The 21679-nt window shown below is 37.3% G+C and overlaps 1 protein-coding gene across 1 annotated transcript in view; it reads right to left on the bottom strand.

Annotated features, from left to right (window-relative positions):
- The window catches only part of Rit2 (Ras like without CAAX 2), a 331595-nt gene that overhangs the window by 257525 nt on the left and 52391 nt on the right, over positions 1 to 21679 (bottom strand). Inside the window, exon 2 of the mRNA XM_052155647.1 lies at positions 12142 to 12198. Coding sequence (XP_052011607.1) covers positions 12142 to 12198 — 57 coding nt within the window. The remainder of the gene's footprint in view (positions 1 to 12141; positions 12199 to 21679) is intronic.

Here is a 21679-nt window from a genome sequence, read left to right as displayed (position 1 = left end):
AAGTTAATTTTTAGCAGAACTTTTTGAAAGCTTATCAAACCCATCACATCTATGATTTAAATCAATATTAACTTTTAACACCTGACTTTGAGAAGGCAAACACATTTATCCACTTAAATAACTTTGGTACCCAAAGACCACCAATGTGATATGCTTAAACCAGACACTTTGGGGAGGAAAATAAATCCCCTCTTGAAGATGCTACCTGTTTACCTAATACTTTCTACAACACAAATATTTTAAAATGTTTCCCACCAAATCCCTAATTCACTTAACTGAAAGTCATTTATAAGCATTGGGCATGTGATTTACGTCCAGAGGATTTTGTCCACACACATGATTTAAATCATCTCACTTTTTGAAAAGTTAAATTTCCTTAGACCAATCATGTCCTACTTATGTAACCTATATATAGTCAAGTCGCATTTTGATGGATGTGCTGTCTCTGCAACTGTAACTATGTAGAAACAATCATTTTAAAGGAAAAGCCTTAGTAAGTACCTTTCTTTTAAAGTAAGTTAAATACGAGGTACAGTTAACTGTGTGGCCTGTATGTTCACAAGGAATATAAAGCTCTCACTCATCTTCACCATCCTAATGACATTTAATAGTATAATCCCCGGGGCCAGGACTGTGCTACTGCCCTTCTGGTTTCTGATTACCAGGGGAGAGGATATTGAACTTTACCTACAAGCAAACTTATTAAAATTAATATTTATACACAATTATAGAAATTGTGTACCTCCAACAGAAAAAAAAAAAAGGAAAAGAGGGTTGCTCCGGATCCAGGGGAAACCACGTCTATATAAGCTTCTCCTGAGAGAGCACGCCGAGCTGCCGACGCTAACACGCATGCTCGTTGAGCTGAATAAAGAAGACTGAGCTAGAGTGTAAGCAAAGAGTAACTAGACTTCACACTCAAAAACCAGCTTACGGAGGACCACTGCTCTGGGTGAAAGGACTTGGGCTCAGAAAAATCTAAGTTTACGTGCAGAGGAAAGGGCCAAGTGTCCAGTGAGATGAAAACCTTAATAAAAGAAAACCCAAGTACAATTAGCAGAACAAATTATATTCCTCCTACTTACCAAGAAATCATTGAACAACCTAAAGCAAAGTGGCGGGGGAGGGGGGCATGCACACACACGTGCATATGTATGTTAATGAATTGACCATATCTAAAACTCTCCTTTAAAGATAACTCTTCCACGTGTTCAGGAATAATTGAAATTTACCAGTATTTTTACACAATAATCCTCAGGGTTGGCAAAGACTGTTAGTGGCAATACCTAAAAGAAAGATGAAATATGAATAAACCTGATAAAGAGAGAAGCACAAAGTCCCTTTATACAAAGAAAAGTCCAAATGTCCTAGCAGTTTTCAAAACAATAGGGGTTGAGTAATCTATGATTAAATAGAAGAAATCCAACTAAATACCATATATGCAGATGACAATAAAATACTTATTATACTGTAGAGCACTATTTCATTAAAATACAATGATTATAAATCTAGTAGATATAATTCTAGTGAATCTCACAAGCATTTATTGAATTTAGAGGAAGTAGAGTAAAAAATATAAAGATTGTGCAAGTGTTTTGTCAAATCAGTCAAAACGGAACAAACATGTTTAGGGCTATGTTATCAACAGTATAATTATTTTAAAGTATGGATAACACAGGTATGATGGTTAGCATTAATATGAAGATTCTACTGGGATGTGGGTGTATGCATTGTTTCAGGAGTATCATTATATAACGGTACCTCTACTGTGAACTACTATTCTGCTGCAGTCATGAACTGAAATGTACCTGAATGATGTTTAGGAAACAGAATTAACAGGTGTTATATAGATAGGTCCTCTGAGTTGAAGTGTCTCTCCCAGTTGGAGGAAAGAGACTTATGATATTCAGGAAGTAAATTAAAGATATAAGACCCAGGAATTTAATTAAAGTTTCAAGGTTGAGAAACACCTGAAAGTTATAATATCCACAAGGCTTCTCACCATGGTTATAATCAGTAGCAATCTATTCAGTCTTCAAACTGTCTGAAAGTTGTGCAGGAAACTTCACAGATAGAGCTTCAGCGAGTTTATACTCATGGTAGGGTAAACTTTTGTGATGTAGGCACCCTTAGGTCCCCCATGACCCTCTAAGGAGCACCTGAGCTACACCCCTGTAAGTGACTCTAATAAGCTTACTGGTTTGCTAGTTAGACAAAAATGGAATACTTTCTCCTGTGTCCTATCTGGAGTCTTAGACATTTGTTGTTCTCCCCCTCCCCTCTCAAAATCACACAACTGTAGGTCAAAGATGAAATGACTATAGAGAGAAGATAATGACCAGCTTTGGAGCTGGAATACACAGATGGACAGAAGTGATATGCATGCATATCAAGCACAGTACATGAGAATTTGGTAGGTTCGAGCTCTGAAGCCAACCTGAAAGATAAAAATGTAAGATGGTTTAGACTCTCAAACAATTTCAAGTAGGTAGTTGGGTGTGTAAGTGTAGAAGTAAAAGAGGTAATCTGGCAACTATTTTAAAATACATGAGATATATAAAGCCTGGTCTTATCTATAGCATATCATATATAAACTTATATATATATATTTGCCCTAGTCTTATCCATGGCAATTAAGTATATGGTGGATGAGTACTCACTTAACATGAAAGAGGTTGAATCTTCACTACTGCAGAGAGGAGAGAGAGAGAGAGAGAGAGAGAGAGAGAGAGAGAGAGAGAGAGAGAGAGAGAGAGAGAGAAGCGGGTGGGGTGAAGAGGGAGGGAAAGGGGAAGGAGGAGGGAGAGGGAGAGTGAATGATGGTAGTTGAGATTGTTTGGAGGGAATGTCAGGGTGAAAAAACACATCTATGGTAAATCCTTCAATGATGCTTAGATGTACTGCCCAGAAAAGGTACAATGAAGCTCAAGAGCATCACAGAGGCCTGAAAATGACGACTCAGGAAATTGCTGTTGATGTCACCAGGAAGCAGGGCTTCTCTCCATAGTGGCATGATCAACAGCGTTGACTACCCCTTAGGAGCTCAACAAAATATGACTGGTGAAGTAGAAGAGGAAAATACAGACAGCAGCATAAAAAGTACCCTAATGGGAATAAGTAAAGGAGTAATTAAATTAAAACAATACACTGGAAATTAGTTTAAATGCAAACGGGTAGCATGTACAAAACATGACAATCTACAAGATTAAATGAAAACTACAGCCACCAGCCAGCAATTTCAGCCTCAGCCTTCTTCCTCCAGGATCAGCATCTGGGCAGATGTCAGACCATCAACTTCTATCATATAACAGAAGCTTGCTTCTCACTTAATTCATTAGCATGTAAGGATGCTTTGAAAAGAAATGATATCTTTCTTTTTTCTTATTATCAATGTGCTTGTTTCTTTAGGTTGTCATTTTTGTGTGACCTAGGCTATCCTGGTCTTTGGTCCTGCTTCTGCTTCTCTAGTACTGATAGTACAGGCATAAGACCGCATTCTCAGTGTGAAACACTCTTGTTTTTTAAATGTTACTATTCAATTCTTAAATCATGAACACATTGTTTAAAAAATAAAAACAGCCAAGCAGGAAAGAAAATGTCGTGACTTTTCTTGTATGGAACTTGTCTCTGTCACCACATAACTCAACAAATTACCTACATCATTTTGTCTTCTAGAAAAATATATCTAGAATTTAATATTATTATGTTACTTGAGTAATAGGAGCAAGCCATTTAAAATTGAAGCCATTCTCTAATATATAAAAGTAGTGGTTTATATATAGCTTGTTCTTGACAGTGTTTTTGCTTTTAATCAGTTTTCAAAATATCTAATTTTAGCTTTGGAAAGTTTTGCTTTATTTCTAAGGAAAATGTGTTTAGCTTTATTTTACACACATGAAAGCAAAGGCTCACGTTGAATCAATGGCTAGCAGAAAATGACATGTCTCATTTGGAGACTGCTATTTTGACATTTAATTCATTTCTTGTCTTTCATACATGGTCTATTTGTGTAGGGTAGACATAAAATTATAAAATATTTTGATTTTTTTGTTTTTTGTTCCTCTTTGTAAAATCTCAGCTCACAAAATCTAAGTGTTTGCATCTCACAGACATTCCAGGTTGAAGACAACCACTTCCCTTTGTGTGAGAATGTATATTGTGATCTGCCTTCAGCCAATGAATATCAAATCATAGAACATTAACAATTAACATAGTAAAGGTTTAATCTAGATCATTCTAACTAAATGCTTCTAAATGTCTATCTCTGTGGCTTTTTTTCATATTGTATACTGATATGGGCAACTTTATTGTAAAATATCAGAATATTTCTTTTTATTTAACCAGAAACAAACTAATATAGTACCTAAAATTACAATATTAAATCAACAACTTTAATTCAAATCATTCATAGTTCTTAACAGAAACTGTCTTCGAAGAGTCTATACATTTAAAGGTAAGTGTTAAAAATCTCTGCATGTGAGGTCAAACAAAAGATTTGAAAGCAAGCCTACTAATTTGCCCAGGCATAAAACCTGGGCAAATAACCTGAATTTCTGATCTACTAATGCTTGAAAACATAAATAGATACATACAGTTCTAAATGTATTCCTAAATGCTTCACTCAGTATTTCACTCCTTCTATTTGACAGTGTGAGGGCGAATTCAAGGAGGCAAGTGTACATCTGGGTAGAGCTAGTGAGACATGCTTAGTGTCCGTGTCCCTTTACTTCAGTAGCATCCAGCTAATTTGTAGGTCATAGGACACTTTTTTCTCATGCCGGCTTCATATAGTTGGCTTATTAAGAGCCAATAGAATACTAGCAATGCCCTTTAAAAGAAATTACAGCAATAACAGACAAAATACAATTAGAAGTCACTTGACTTTAGAACAAATGTTCCCTAGTTATAACCCCTGAATACAGGAATGAAGTGCTGAAGTCTCTCTGCTGTAGGCCCACAGGCTCCCTCCAAAGCTTCTCTCTGCTTGGGGAATAACAGAATGGTGAATGTCTGTTCAGGTGTGTACACTGACCACAGTCATTTTAATTAGAGAACATAGTTGTCATCAAAAAAGGCTACCCAGGAATTTCAATGGCTATGTTACTACAGAATAATCTGAAAGAGTCCTTTTAATTCTCAGACTGATCTAAATCCTGGCCTTTGGGGACATGAAGGAGATTGTAGGGAACTCCTCTAATGATTTATGCAATCTGGAAGGATGTATCACATAACCACAGCCTGGAGTTATTAAGCTTTCAGTTCTGTTAATTTCCTTCAACTGATTCAATATCTCCTAGGCATCTTTCATATTCCATATGAGATCACTGTCATACAGTTGATAGTCTCTTCACATCCAGGTTTCTAAAAGAGACTCACACAGCAAGTAGAAGCAGAAATTTTAATTATAACTTCTTCTCCATTCATAGTTTGGCTCTTGGGAAAATGTATGGTAATCATAAGTACTTTTAAGTAATTCAAGATGAAATGGTAGAAATAAAAAGCAATAAAGTGGCATTCTGGTTACTTTTCCTCTATAAGAGATAGAGTTTTTGGACTTGCCAAAAGAGCACGAGGCATGGTGTCTTCTCCCTAACAGCTGTCGTCCTCACTGATATTTTCCAGTTCAACTAAATTCTATTGAGGACGTCAAATGTCCATTTCTTCTTGAGTAGTGTGTGAAGCGATTGCTTCTTTATTAACGCTCAGAACTGTTAAGAGCGATAACAGCATTGCCTCCTTCTTACAGGTGAGAAAGATCAGAGCTATGTGCCCTCATAATTGAAGCTGACGGGCAGTAAATACTTTTGCCAATCACTCACCCAAAATCTTGGCTCATCTTCTGTGAACCAGAAACTGATCTGGACCTATGCATCTTTAGTTATAAATTCAGGCATTGTGTTGCATTTAGGCAAATACTAAGTATGACACATATTATTATAAGAAACATTGCAATAAGTCAGCCACAAGAAGGCAAATACAATGTATGCTCTCTTACTTGTAGAACATATAAAAATTTATATATGAATATATACACATATATGTACATATATATATACAGACATCTCTGAGAAGCAGATGAACATTATCAAGAATTATGATGGCTACTGTAAGCATAATTGAAATGAAGCATTTAAGCCTTGAATCAAATATTTGAAGAAATAATTAGGTCAGCTCTAAACACTGGAGTGTTTTCCCGGAAAAGGTGATTGAATGCCAGTGTGCCAAGATGACCAAGCACCTGGCACACTCCAGGAGCAGTGAGGCCAGTGAGGGTAAAATCAAACGAATACGGTTCAGCAACCGAGCATTAAATCACATGGGCAAGGCACACTGCCCTTGAAGCCCTTTTCCTTATTTATTTTTTCAGTTGGTGGATTGAAACCAAGGTCTTAAAAATACTAGGCAGGTTGCTTGCTGTCAAGCTGTAGCCAAGCCCTTATCAAATCATAGACTTGTTATTTTCTCATCATGGGCTTCAAGGACTTGGTCAATATGTTGATTTTTACCACGAGTGTGAAGAAAGATTAGTGGAAGCTTGTGGCCAGTAATATAGCCTTCCAGAACTCTAAATAGGAAACCTCAGTTGGAGGGTAGATAAAGAAGCATGGAAATTCAGACAGAAATACAAGATGGAAAGATAAGGTTAAGTCAGAGACACCAATAAAGAGGTTGTAGTGGGAAAAGGGGGAGCCTGACATCTGGGATGCCAAGTTACAAAGGTTCATGAAATCCAAGAAGAGTCAACCAAGTCTACTGTTAATGGTCGTTTATACAGAGATAGAGAGGAAGTAGGTAGGCACTGGCAGACTCAAAGTCATCTTCTCCAACAATCTGTCTCCATGCTTTGATGTAAATGTGGAACCAAATCTTGCTTGGTAAAAAGTGAAGAAGCTATTCAGAGTTATAGGAACACATATGAGTGGAAGGGGGCAGAACAAAAGGTTGCCGGGTATATTTACTGAAAGAAAGCCAGATTTACTGGAGCTTGGCAAGCAAGTAATCAGTTCCACGAAGATAGAATTACATCTCCATCCTGTGTGAATTAGCTTCCCCTGCTTCTGCTCAGATGGAGGAGTCATTACTTAACATAATCTTTCAAGTTGTATTTCTACATCTTGGTCTCTATTAAGAATAACTTCATAGTTCTCATTCTTCATAACAATAATCTTCTCCTCTCTCCAGCCCTCACGAGCACCTCTTTAAGTAGTGTTTTCTAGAACACAGCTCTGCTTTACTCTTTAGAATGGTTAGATACATTAGTCTGTGCTAATATGTAAATGATTCTACATTGCTTGAGGCCCAACCTTCCCCTCCACCCCCGAGCATTTATATTTTAACAGGGATTTTCTAGTGACACAAAGAAGTGAATCTATTAGTGGACATTTTGGATGGTAAGGAGGACATTTTAGAGTGATGCAAATCACATGATTTCTCTAAATCCACTGTTTTTCATCACTCTACCTTCTACACTAATATTCACTGTGCCCTGTGAATGTCCTGTTCCTATCCTCAAAGTCTTTTGCCACTTAAATAATCACCTTATTTAAAAAAGCATGCTAAGTAATTCAGGAAGAATATTCTATATGCCGTATTTTATTTTGTTCCTGTAGAGTTTGTTACAGTCCTTGCTTATTGCTCAAATATAAATCTTTTGAGTAAGGCCATTATGTGGTATTCCTGGTGTAAAAGTGAATTTAAGGTCTAAAACACCAAAGGAAGAAAAGTATTCTCAAACTATTCGATTCAAAGGAAGGAAAGTATTCTCAAACTATTCAATTATGAGAATGTGTATTTAGTAAAAAGAAAAATATAAATATAGTTAGAAAGTTGGTTCCATGAATTTCTGTTCTGTGAAAACCAAATCAATACTGCAGCAGTTGGAATAACTAAGTCATGAGTGAGTCTGGTTTATACAAGTTGTTTTCCTTCCACAGGAAAAAAGAATTGAATAGGTCCTTAAGGCCAACTTAACTAAATTGTGTCCTGAATTAAGATAATGAGCTCAAGGCATTGCAATACAATGAGAAAGAAATGGACAACTGGATTCCAGATAAAAAGGCACAATCAGCTCTTAGAGACAAATAAAAGAAACAGAATAAGGAAATTTATTTTTTAAAACCCCTGTTTATTTCTCTACAGAACTGACTCCTGAAGCTTGTACAATACCTAGAAAATACTTTATGAAAAGATTAGTAATGAATAAAAAATAAAATCAAGAGGATGAAAGAGTCACAAAATAGTAAATGATATTTGCATAATATTCTTAATGTTTCAAGGAAATTTTCTTCATTCATGTAGCTAGCCATGAAAAGGTGTCTACCTCAATCAATATATGTTAATATAAAGAGATCAACTCTTCTTTAACATATGGAGATCAACTCTTGCTTAACATTACAAAAGTAGCAAGAAAATAGCTTGCTGTTACATAATTAGCATTTTTTTCTATTCTGTTTTTCTGTTCAATCAGTACCAAAACCATTGCAGTGACATTGGTCAGTAGGAGCTCCTGTTCAATTCTCAGCAAAGTGGCTTTTCTAATTCCTAAATGGCTGCACATGAAACCCAGTTCATTCTTTAAATGTTCAGATTTTGTCTTTTAATAAAACATGCTTCTCCCCTGAGGTCGTGTAGTAGAGTAAGCTGTCCTTCCTCAGTACACCGTGATTTCTAGTTAATTAGTTCATCCTATATTCTCATCTGTTCTTCATTTTCCCTGCCCTTTCAGGAGCGCTGGAAAGGCGTCGACTATTTGAGCTCCACATAAAGCATGTTAAATATTATACCTGCATGTGATGACGGAAGGAGGGAGACAATCACTGATTAATACACAATTCTCTCAACATTAAAACATGTAGGTGCAAGAAACACAAATTCCTTTTTTTCTTTCTTTCTTTTTTTTGTTTTTTTGTTTGTTTGTTTTTTGTTTTTTGTTTTTTGGATTTTGGAGACACGGTTTCATAGGGTGCATCTGACACCTAATATCCTATCAAGGGAAAGGCAGTTGAGATTTTTTTTATTTGCAGTTTTGTTAATTGGTCAAGTCAAAAGCTTGAGATCCTGAATTTCTCTGTCTTCAATTTAACAGTGATCATGAACAAAATCAATTAAAACTACATGGAAGTGCCAATAAACAGTGACATGGACTAAAATGCGTAGCCTGCAAACAAAGGCTCAATATGCATTTTTTTTTTTGGCTTTAAGAGAATTCATCTTTTATTTCAGGAAAAAAAACAGCTACAATTTTATTTTTATATTCTATCCCAACTGTGTATAAGACTCTTTAAATATCAAGTCATGATGAACCTAAAAGAACATATCCTAACAAACAATTGAACAGACAGACAGACAAACAGAAAACATTATTTTTCATAGACCTCTAATAATTCAAGACGTCTTGAAGAAGGACTTCTGAATTCTAGAGTGGATGCCAGGAGATTCACTCTAGAATGTCACGGGAACCTAGTTCTCAGCAAGCAGAGCCCGGAGGAGTGGCTACTGCACTCCATCCATCCTTCCCAAGTGGACCATCTTGCTGCTTTCTGATAGCACTGACAAGTGCAAAGGAATAAATATTTCCAAATTGCTTTCTAACTGTTCTTCCTGAATTGAAAATACCTGAAGATTTGGGCTATGGTGTTTAGATTTTTATTTATGGAGGCTAAAAAGATAATATTGTAGAGTAGAAATGCAAGTTTTGCTCAATAGTGTGCATGCAATGGTGACACCTAAAGATTTGTATCATATGGCATGTTCATCTGTTGACATTAAGGTCCAAACAAAAGGATATTAATATGGATGTTACTTCTTAATATCTATAATAATTATTCATTCAAAGCTCAAGCTACATTTTGTAGGATGTCAAATGCTTCGAGACATTCCATTTCAACTTAAATCTAGGACATTCTGCTCTATTGTTGTTAATATGATTTTTACATGAATCTTTTTCCATTGGAAAAAATAGAGCCAACTTTAAGTATTTATACCACAGCTATCTTCTGTAGATTTGAGAAGTGGAAAAATCACTCATTACTGACATTGACTATATCACCAGCAGATACGCAGCACAATTCTTCCATTAAAAGCAGCATTAACAATACCAATATTCTTAACTTTTATTTTATAAAGAGTCTAAAAATTTCAACTTGGTGTTTATCTCACAGAAAGATTATACAAAGTAGAAAGTGGGGGCAAGAAAGAAAAAAAGGACTAATTCTATTATTTCAGAAAATAATAAATTCAGAAATCTCAGTTGATATGATAGCAAATAAATCTGGATAAGTACTGAAAATATCCCTTCCCTATTTTAGTTATGAGCTCAGTATCTATGATGGGTGCTGGTCTTGTCTAATTTGTGGGATATTCAAGCCATGCTAACATGAATTTCCCCTAGAGACGTCATTAAGTCATCAGGCAGAGAAAAGCTAAGCAGCGGAACAGGCACGAAGGAAATTGTCTGAGCCTTCTACCCTCTACCATCAGGATAACACTGGAAAATTGTTAACCAATATCCCATTACAGAAGCCAAGAAATGAGATGATGGGAGAGTCAAATTGAAAGCTATACGGTGCTGTTTCCACTTTCAACCCTCTTTCAACACTATCTTGTTTATTTCTAGATAAAAGTATCATTTCTGCTGTTAGCACTGAATGTCCAGGTAGCCTAATCTCAAAAATGGGTGTTCTCACACTCTATTTGCAAGAGTCATGATCATATATGCTACATTTATTCCTTTTTAAGGGTACACTAATAGTTTATTTACATCTATTACCCTTATTCCAGCAATTATATTATACATGAAAAATTTGTAGGAGAGGCCAATTTGTGTAACACCAGTATATTCAAAGCACAGAAATGAAACATGATGAAGAAAAAAAACCAAATTGCACTTGTGATATTTAGTTTATATTATAGAGGATATAGTATATAATATATATTATATAATATGTGTTACATGTTATATATTATGTAACATTTCTGAGTTTTCCAGCAGTGTGCAAGATTTAGGACATTTACCAGGTTTTCCTCATCTATAACTCAGCTGACAGCATTCCAAAATTTAGACATTTCAAAAATTGGCTGAGAAAATAATCAGTCACTGAAGCTGATTACTTCTAAAGTTCTACAATGTGATTATTTTCAGAAACAAAATTCAGTTCCTTTGGGAATCCATTCTGGTTTACAGGATGTCAATTTAGTATACTTAAATCTTATTAATTCAGTTAACCTCATGAGGATGTCTTAAGGAACTAGTAGGTTTGAAAAAGTAATATATTCAGGCCTTAAAAGATTGTTCTGCAGCTAAGAGCACTAAGTGGCCTGGCAAAGGACCTGTGTTCACTGTCTGGAATCAACACCTATGTAGTGGTTCATGCCCCAGCCAGCCACAAGGCACCCTGCAGGTCTGTGCCTCACTTTCTGGGAAGTAACACTCTGTATGATCTTAAATTTAATGCATTTCTAGCCAACATGGACTCTGAGAATTTCCGACTCTCCACAACACAGTTTTATGAATGAGTAAAGCAATTTTAAAGGCACCTTTTTTCAATTCAAACAATGGTAGCCTGTTCCTCTTGGCAGCGAGTCTCCGCTGTTTATTTTGAGAGGGGATTGCACTGGAGAAGTGAAGTATGCTGAATTTGGGGCACAAATCCTAGTTTGCCTCATGGTGTCTAAGTTTTCTTGTCCACAAATGAAGATGGTAAGGGAAACTATGCCTATACTTAAATTTCCCCAAATGCATCATTGAGAAACGTAACTAATTCTACAATGGGATACTAGAGAGCGAAAATGTGATCAGTGTACAGTAATCACATCAGTTATATTACCCAAAGCAAAGGTTTGTAATTCATTTGTTTCTAATGGAAAATATCCATTAGTGAATCCAGAAATCAGCATAATGGATTTCAGCCATCATTTACCAGAATAACTTGAACAAAGTATAGAATATGAAAGTGCATTATGAGAAGAAAGGACAAATACTCCCGTGACCCAGAAACTTATACACATATATCCATGCGTATTTATATGCTGGGAGATAAAAATACATTATACTTTTGTTCTCTAATATTATCAACAGTGCTTAAAAACCACTTATTTTAGCGTATCTATTGGTGCTAGAGGAGAAAAGCAGCTTCTGCTTACCGATGGTGGGGTCATGATAGTCCGGGAACTGGTGGCTTATAAACTGCATTGTGACAGCTGAAGAAAAAGAAACACACCGTCAGCCCTTATTTTTAAAGTATTCTTCATTTTATTCTTTTCTAATGACTAACTCTCTTGTATGAGTGACTACATTAAGTACTCAGCATTAGTTAACATGGTAATGACAGTAACATCAAATAGTTATAAAAAAAAAAACAGAAGGTCTATACTATATATTTGCAGTAAATATGTTCAAAGCTCAAGTGCATTTCAATCCCTGATATAAGAAGAATATAACCTGGGAATAGGGCCTCTCTGTTAGTTCTGGTAAGTTGGTAGCTGTCAAGAAGTGCCTGGAATCTTTTTGGTCCTGAGTTTTATGATACCAGCTGAATCTATGTCTCTGTCATCAGCTGAGAGGTCAGAAGTCTGGCTTCAAATGGAACAACTCATAATAACATAGGCAATCTGTCATCTCAACTTGAAAGATGAAGTACACCTAAAACTGAAATGAAATGCCCTCAGTCTGTCTCGGTAGAAGTAAAGGAATGCACATTGCTTTCCTGATGTGATTAACTGCCTCAATATTTATATTATGACAAAGCTATTTAGGTTATTTTGGCCAAAAACATTCAGAATTTCCATGATATAATTCACAGACCATATGAAGCTTAACAAGAAGGCCCAAGTGTGGATGTTTCAATCCCACTTAGAAGGGGGAACAAAATAATCATGGGAGGCAGAAGAAGGGAGAGACTTGGGTAGGAGAAGGGAGGGGGAGGCAAAGGGGGCAGGATTAGGTATGGGGGGAGACAGGAGAGAAGTCCAGAGAGATAGAAGAATGAACAGAAATGTGCGGCAGTATGGGGTGGGGGTGGGGAAACTACTAGAGAGTCCCAGGCACCAGTGTGTGAGAGGCTCCCAGAACCCAATGGGGATGACCTTAGCCACCCACCCATCTAAAATATTTTGACCCAGAATTGTTCCTGTCTAAAGGAAATGCAGGGACAAAAATGGAGGCCATTCAGTGACCGACCCAACTTGAGATCCATCCCATGTGCAGACACTAAACCCGGCACTATTGGTGATGCCGTGTTGTGCTTGCAGACATGAGCCTGGCATGGCTGTCCTCTGAGAGGCTGTACTAGCATCTGACTGAGACATATGCAGATACTTACAGCCAACCATTGGACTGAGCTGGGAACTCGAGGAAGATTTAGGGAGAAGACTGGAGGAGCTGAAGGAGATTGCTACCTCATAGGAAGAACAACAATATCAACTAACCAGATCCCTCAGAGCTCCCAGGCACCAAGCCACCAACCAAAGAGCACATATGGGCTGGTCCATGGTCCCCGATACACATGTAGCAGAGGAAGGCCTTGTCTGGTCTCAGTGGGAGGGGATGCTCTTGGACCTTTTGGAGGCTTGATGCCCCACAGAAGAGGGATGCTAGTGGTGTGATGTGGGTGGGTGGGTAAGGAAGCACCCTCGTAGAGGCAAAAGGGGTAGATGGAGTGGGGAGCTCATGGAGGGGGGACTGGGAAGGAGGACAGCATTTGAAATGTAAATAAGTAAAATAATAAAAAGAATGCTGAAATTGTCTTTAGATCTTTCCCCTCTTATATCCCTCAGACAAATAATGTAAATATCTTATCTCTCTAAAACACATTTTCAATGGGCCCATATTCATAAGGATACTGCTTATGAATGACTGACTTTGAACACAGCATCAGCCTGTAGGGATTTTCATAGCCACCCTCTCAGTCTAAGTGTGTGTCTTGAGCTATTGAGTTACTCCTTTTGAGCAAGCCTTTACTACATGCTCTAGAATAGTATCATTGTCATCGTGCCCAGTCTTATGCTCTGAGCAACACTGTCTTCTCATCTAAGACCTCAACTTTTGTACTTCTGTGTTGTATTTTTTTTTGATAATTCAATTTAGCAAGAGTTCTGTTGATTCTGTTTAGAAAGACTCTGCCTCGATTTACATATGACGATCATGTGAATGTGAATATGAAATGTTCCTTACAGGACCCAGTAACAAATTGTTTATCCTGAGCTGATGGCACTGGCTTTTGAAGTTGTGAAAATATGTGAGGTGGAACCTAGCTGGAGGAAATGGATCACTAGAGGTGGCTTTCAGTAATATTTGTCACCAGCCCTTTCCTAGCTCTAGGCCTCCCTGTGTCCTCAGAAGAACCACCTCTGCCAGCATACTGCTGTCACTGTGATGTTCTTCCATGAGGCCAGGCAAGCATTGAATGAATAAAAGATCTGCAGTCATGAGCAAAGTAGATATTTCTTTCTTGAAGTTGTTCTCTCTGGTGTTAGTTAAAGGCACGAAAAAAATAGCTCGAATAGCTCTCTCTCTCTCTCTCTCTCTCTCTCTCTCTCTCTCTCTCTGTGTGTGTGTGTGTGTGTGTGTGTGTGTGTTTGCGTGTGTGTGTATCAGTCTCTCTCTCTCTCTCTCTCTCTCTCTCTCTCTCTCTCTCTCACACACACACACACACACACACACACACACACACACACACACGCTCACGCGCACCTCAAGAACTTCCATCTTCAATGTCTCAGGGGATCTGATCACTTTGCCTTCTCTCTGAAGAAGTCCACCGAATCTGTTTAAGGTAAGTCCATCCTGATTATCATCCTGGACAGGATCCCATCTACCACCTCCATCCCCATCACTGGCTGTAACTCTCTGTAGTCCTCGCTGCATTTGGCATTTAGCTCAGTTCCACACCTTCAGTTTGTTTCTTCTATTGTAATAGATCCTTAATAAAATAAACTGTTTGCTTTTGTTCCTATCTTCTAACTCTGGTTTCTTTAACAAGGACCTCCACATAAAGCCAGACACTCTGAATCTAATAGAAAAGAAACTGGGGAAGACCCTTGAGGACATCGGTACAGGGAGAAAGTTTCTGAACAGAACACCAATAGTGTATGCTCTAAGAGCAAGAATTGACAAATGGGACCTCATAAAATTACAAAGTTTCTGTAAGACAAAAGACACCATCAAGAGGACAAATTGGCAACCAACAAATTGGGAAAAGATCTTGACCAATCCTACATCAGATAGCGGGCTAATATCCAATATATATAAAGAACTCAAGAAGTTAGACTCCAGAAAACCAAACAACCCTATTAAAAAATGGAGTACAGAGTTAAACAAAGAATTCTCACCTGAAGAACTTCGGATGGCGGAGAAGCATCTTAAAAAATGCTCAACTTCATTAGTCATTAGGGAAATGCAAATCAAAACAACCCTAAGATTTCATCTTACACCAGTCAGAATGGCTAAGATTAAAAATTCAGGAGACAGCAGGTGTTGGAGAGGGTGTGGAGAAAGAGGAACACTCCTCCACTGCTGGTGGGGTTGCAAATTGGTACAACCACTCTGGAAATCAGTCTGGCGGTTCCTCTGAAAACTGGGCACCTCACTTCCAGAAGATCCTGCTATACCACTCCTGGGCATATACCCAGAAGACTCCCCACCATGTAATAAGGATACATGTTCTACTATGTTCATAGCAGCCCTATTTATAATTGCCAGATGCTGGAAAGAACCCAGGTATCCCTCAACAGAAGAGTGGATGCAAAAAATGTGGTATATCTACACAATGGAGTACTATTCAGCCATTAGAAACAATGAATTCATGAAATTCTTAGGCAAATGGATGGAGCTAGAGAATATCATACTAAGTGAGGTAACCCAGACTCAAAAGGTGAATCATGGTATGCACTCACTAATAAGTGGATATTAACCTAGAAAACTGGAATACCCAAAACATAATCCACACATCAAAGGAGGTACAAGAAGAAAGGAGTGGCCCCTGGTTCTGGAAAGACTCAGTGAAACAGTATTTGGCAAAACCAGAACGGGGAAGTGGGAAGGGGTGGGTGGGAGGACAGGGGAAGAGAAGGGGGCTTACGGGACTTTCGGGGAGTGGGGGGGCTAGAAAAGGGAAATCATTTGAAATGTAAATAAATTATATCGAATAAAAAAAACAATACTAATAATGTTATCTTTTCAAATATCACACTATTTGATCCATAAATTTAATATTTTTTATCTAAAATCTACCAGTATATGATATTCCTAGAAGTGTTCTGGAATATGAGAAAACATTTACATAATTATGTTAATTAGTTACTATATATTTGGGGAGAGTTTGGAAGCTAAAGAGCATTTGAGCACATCTCAGAGAAAACACATCATTACTTTTAAAACTAATTGGTATATCTTAGTATTAAACTTATAAATCACTGAATTAATATCAGAAATAATCGGTCAAAGTCAACTACTATGTTTATAAGAACATAGAGAACATATATTTAGATGCTTGGATGACTGCTTTAATGGAAGCCTGTTGTTTGTTGGATAATTGAGGAAGCTCTTCAATTATCAAATGCTCTGGCCTGACACTGAGACAGAACCAAGGAAAACGAAGCCTACTTTTGTTGTTTCCAAAACCACAGAAACATAACTTTAGCAGACTGACATGTAAAAGTTTCTTTAGTGTTTTCAAAGTGAGCATCTGATGAAACATTTAATAGCAATTTTTAGGAAAATAAATAAGCAAAACAGTATGAAAAATAATTTTAAATATTCATGTTTAACATACACACACATATGGTTCATTTCCAGTTAGTAATTAAAGGAACCTTTGGGCTTCTGCAATGAAAGGGATAGTTCTAAAAGGCTCCCCTTTGTGAAAATAACAAAAGTACATTTAGGAATGAATTTCCATTTATGACATGAATATACAGTAGAAGTGAACCGTTTCTATCTAACAATCCCTATTTACCTAGGGATGATCTGCTCATAAGAAGCCATTGGAAGTTAACCCCTGGCCATGATGGATTCGACTGGTCACTGCTTTTAGATTTCTTCTACCTAGCCAGACAAAGTCTCCATCCATTCCTCCTGTTAACTCACCCACATACACTGTGTTGATGTTGCAGGGAGCTGTGGGACATAGCAGGAACAAGTGCTCTGGCGGAAACCAGTCTTTTGATCAGAATCTAGGACATCTCTGAACACTACAATTTAAGAACAACTGGAATCTCAATTCAAATTTCTGTTTCGATCCACTTGCCTTAGCATTTGTTTGTGAAGTGGAATTGCTCCTTTGGAGAGCAATTTTAACGCTGTGCGTGAACAATGTGTCAAACTGGAAGCTTGACCAAGTGAGTTCAATCAGAGAAAACAAAGAAAAGACTGGAACCTGAAACTAGATGTGGCACACACATTTTATAAACATTCACCCAGAGCTCACCACATCTGTCTTTACTCTTCATTAAAACACCAAAAAACATCTCTAAAAGAAGCCAGGACAACTCTTCACACATTTTAGATACCTACTAAAGCAGTACTCTCTTCCTGATGGACCAGATCTTGCCTTGATAATTCACTTGCAGTAAAGTCATTGTCAGTTTACATGTTACAATTTCTATCAGGGCCTGCCCTATAGAACCCAGTGAGAGGCATCATTTATACCCAGGATTAGAGTGCCAAGAAGGAATCAGGATACTAAGAGGAAGGGACAGGAACTGGTTAGACTTCCTAAAGCTTCTAACGGTCTTGATCCAAATTGTGCATGTAGATTATGTAAAATGTGGTATTAGAACATCTAACTTGTTGGGCATCAATGGGAAGAGAGGCCTATGGTCCTATGAAGGCTCAATGCCCCAATGTAGGGAAATACCAGGGAGGGGATGTGGGAGTGGGTGGGTGAGTGGGGGAGCACCCTCATAAAAGCAGGGAGTGGGGGAGAAGATGAGGGTTTCCAGAGGGGAAATCTGGAAAGGGTATAACATTTGAAATGTAAATAAATAAAATATCCAATAAAGAAACTGCTAGCACTTTAGATTTATATAATAATTTCAGCTGTGATATATAAAGAACATCTAACTTGAATATCAAATCCAACCATTGCGCTGGTACTATGTGCACAAGTGCATTTTGTTAGCTTGGGAAGCATTGGGAGTGTGGCACCTCATTTCTCTTTCTTTTAAAAGTGGTATTTAAATTCTCAAACCCAGGACCAGTGGCTAACTATGGTGCCCATTAAAGTAACAAGGCAGGCCTGGGTACCGAGTTCTCCCTACACCCCCCGGTCTCTGCCTATTACCGGGTATGACTGAAAATCCCCACCCCTTACCCTACACTTCTCCAGCCCAGGAGTTCTTTCTTTACAAAACCAAAAAAAGAAAATACATGACTGATCCCGGGCTTCAGAACCACATGAATGAAAAAACGAAATAAAAAAGGAAAGCTATGACTGCTCTGAGATATGATAGGGGAGAAAGTTTATTGTAGATAAAAGGAGAGACATTCAGATTTGTGAAGGCAAAGATAATCTAATTTTAATTTCTCATTGACTATCAAGTCTTGATGTATGTGAAGAAGCCAAAAAAGCTCTTGAAGTTAGATCTTTAAGCTCAATGCAAGAAGGGAAAAAAAAGCAAATAAGTTTTCTCATTGATAGTACAGGTCAAATATGGTCTAGATTTAATATATTAATTTTCTTATAAATTCTGTCTATCATTAAGTATCTTCAGCCTGACAACTGAAAACTATTTGTCTAAGGAAACAGAGAACAAAAATTATCATTCAATTAAAATGTCTTTAAATAACTTAAACAAGAAAAATATATTGTGCACTACAAAACTTCCTTTTATGCTCATGACATTTAAGTGTCTATTATTCTAGTAAGACGATTCTAGTAAGTAAGTAGAAAACAGCTTTCAAATGTATTGATTCCAGATGTATTTAGAAACTTCAGAATTAGTAAATTCAGATGCATGCATGCAGAAACAGGAAGGGGATGGACATGGGCACCTGGATATAGACAGAGTGCATGAGATCACTAGTTTCCGACTTGTCTTAAAGGCATTTCCTAGTGTAAGGCAAATGACTACAGCAAAGCCCTGGTCTGCACTACAGTACCTTACTTCTCATTCGCTTCAAAGTCGAGCACACAGAGAGGAATGGATTCCTTTCATCAAGTAGGTCTCCCACACCACTGAAACTTCAATACAGTGTTAACAGACCAGAGAGGGAGAATTCCTGGATGCTCCCATGAGAAGATCTGGGAGGAAATGTTACAAACACTGCATATCCCTCCAACTGCTTTCCCGCATGGTAATTTAGTCCTATGCCGGACTTTGTCTGTAATGCAGCTGCAGGATATTTCAAACTGCATACTGATGGATTAAGAAATAATTATTTACATGGCTTGTATGTGAAATGCCAAGTGAAATGTTCTTGTAGGTGAATTAAATGGCCATTGAGAAAACTAAGGAATGATAATAGAAAATAAGTCCTGCTTCGTGGTGTGGAAGCTTATTTTGATTGATTTATAGACAGAGTGTATATATGTGGAGAGGAAATTTGATAAGAAAACTGAATTGACCATAAACTTAATACAACAATTAGAAGTGAAAGAGAACATTTTGTTTTACTTAGGTGCTATCTTTTGATCTCTAAGATTATTACAAGTACTGTTTATTAACTGTGTAAGAATATTCTACCTCTGTAGATACAAGAATTTGTTAAAAGCTAAGGTACACACAACCTAACAAAATACTTATAGATTTCATATAAAACACTTGCTTTATTGGTGGTTACATAATTAAAATATTTTGTATAAATGCAGTGATTCCTAAAATTTATAAAGTATTCAGTAAATATGCACAATGACTAAATGCCCTTCAAAACAGATTAAACTTCCATACAATAACAGTAATAAGAGATTTTTTTTAAAAAGTATGCTTATTTTATTTGCTCTCTCCTTTCTATGTATCTCTTAATTCAAATTTTTCACTTTGTTGTTTAGAGGTTTCCAGAAGTTACTACTTCATTTTCTAGCTAACTCTAACTCAACTGTTTTTCTTTTGCACATTACAGTCTTAAACCATCAACTTTACATTTCTGAGAAGTCTATGAGGCTATGATTGGGGTACTGCTAACTGGTTAGTTCAGATTACTGCTACAATGCAGGATCACTGACCCAAGGGTGGCACTGCCCACAAGGAGTGGAGGCTTTCCCTAGAAATCAATCAAGAAAATACACCAAAAGCTTGCCCACAGTCCAATCTGCTGGGGCCATTTTCTCAGTTGAAGGTCCTTCTTTTCAAATTATTCTGGATTGTGTCAAGATGGTATAAAACTATAGATATATTAAAAATTGGGGTACAGCTTTTAAAATGTCATTGCTTAAAGTTAACTTGGGATTAGTCTTTAAATTAAGTGAAAGTCTTTAAATTAAACGAAAATAATTTGTTGAGGATGAAATGTTTCAGTATCTATTTAAAAGCCAGAAAGTTGGGCATTTTATCCTGTAACTCTCAGGAAGAAGCAGGTCTAGGATCTCTGTTTACTCCAGGTTGGGGATCTACCAAGGAATCAAATAGGTTGAGTCATAGGTTTCCAAAGCTACTATTTTTTCTAATTTACTCCAATCCTTTTCTCTTAACTGAAAATGTATGTTTAATCATGAGTGTGTCAAAGTTGTCTTCCAAGTACATGAGCAAACACTTAATGGCTATTTTTTGAATAACAAATGAATGAATCTGAAGTCCTATCTTATCACAAGATCAACCACAGGGAAAAATAGCGTCATCTGTTTTTCTGTTAGCAGTTCATTTCAATGCATTGTGTTCTTTTTTTTATTTTTTTATTCGATATATTTTTTATTTACATTTCAAATGATTTCCCCTTTTCTGGCTCCCCACTCCCCGAAAGTCCCATAAGCCCTCTTCCCTCCCCCTGTTCCCCCATCCACCTGTTCCCAATTCCCAGTTCTGGCATTGCCCTATACTGCTGCACTGAGCCTTTCCAGAACCGGGGGCCACTCCTCTGTTCTTCTTGGACATCATTTGATATGTGGATTATGTCTTGGGTATTCCAAGTTTCTAGGCTAATATTCAACATCAAAAGCTGTGTTGCTTTCCAAAGGTAGCGTTATTGGAAGCTGTATTATACTGGGGCACTCAGGAGTCCTCAGTGAAAAAGTCATTCACCTGAAACATCCTAAGATCCCTTCTAAAGTCAATGTATTGTGAGAAGTAAAATATATTTATATAACGAGCTGAAGACTTCTCAATTTTCACTGTAGCTTTCATTGTTGAAAACATTGAAAACTATTTGGTGGATTACAAAGAACACTGACTGGGCTGCCTTCTCTGGTCCCTTTGGGAGAGGATGTGCCTAGTCCTGCTGTGACTTGATATGCCAGGGTAGGTTGATACCCACGAAGGGCCTCCCCCTTCTCAAAGGAGAAGGAAAGGAGGGCCGAGGGGAAAGGATTGGGAAGAGGGGGCTGTGATCAAAATGTAAAATGAATAGGTTAACTAATTAATGGGGAAAACAAAACAAACAAATAATAAATAAACTAAAAAACGGATGCTGTGAAAGATTGAGTGAGGTTTATTCTGACTGAGCAATAGAGCCTCCTTTTCTTTTCTCTAGTTGATGTATTTTTAACATGTGACTTTCTTCTCTATGGAGCGTCTTTGAAATTAGGATTCT

This window comes from Apodemus sylvaticus, chromosome 13 (genome assembly GCF_947179515.1).
Source record: "Apodemus sylvaticus chromosome 13, mApoSyl1.1, whole genome shotgun sequence".
Taxonomy (NCBI): Eukaryota; Metazoa; Chordata; class Mammalia; order Rodentia; family Muridae; genus Apodemus; species Apodemus sylvaticus.
This window is presented reverse-complemented; position numbering and strand designations above follow the sequence as displayed.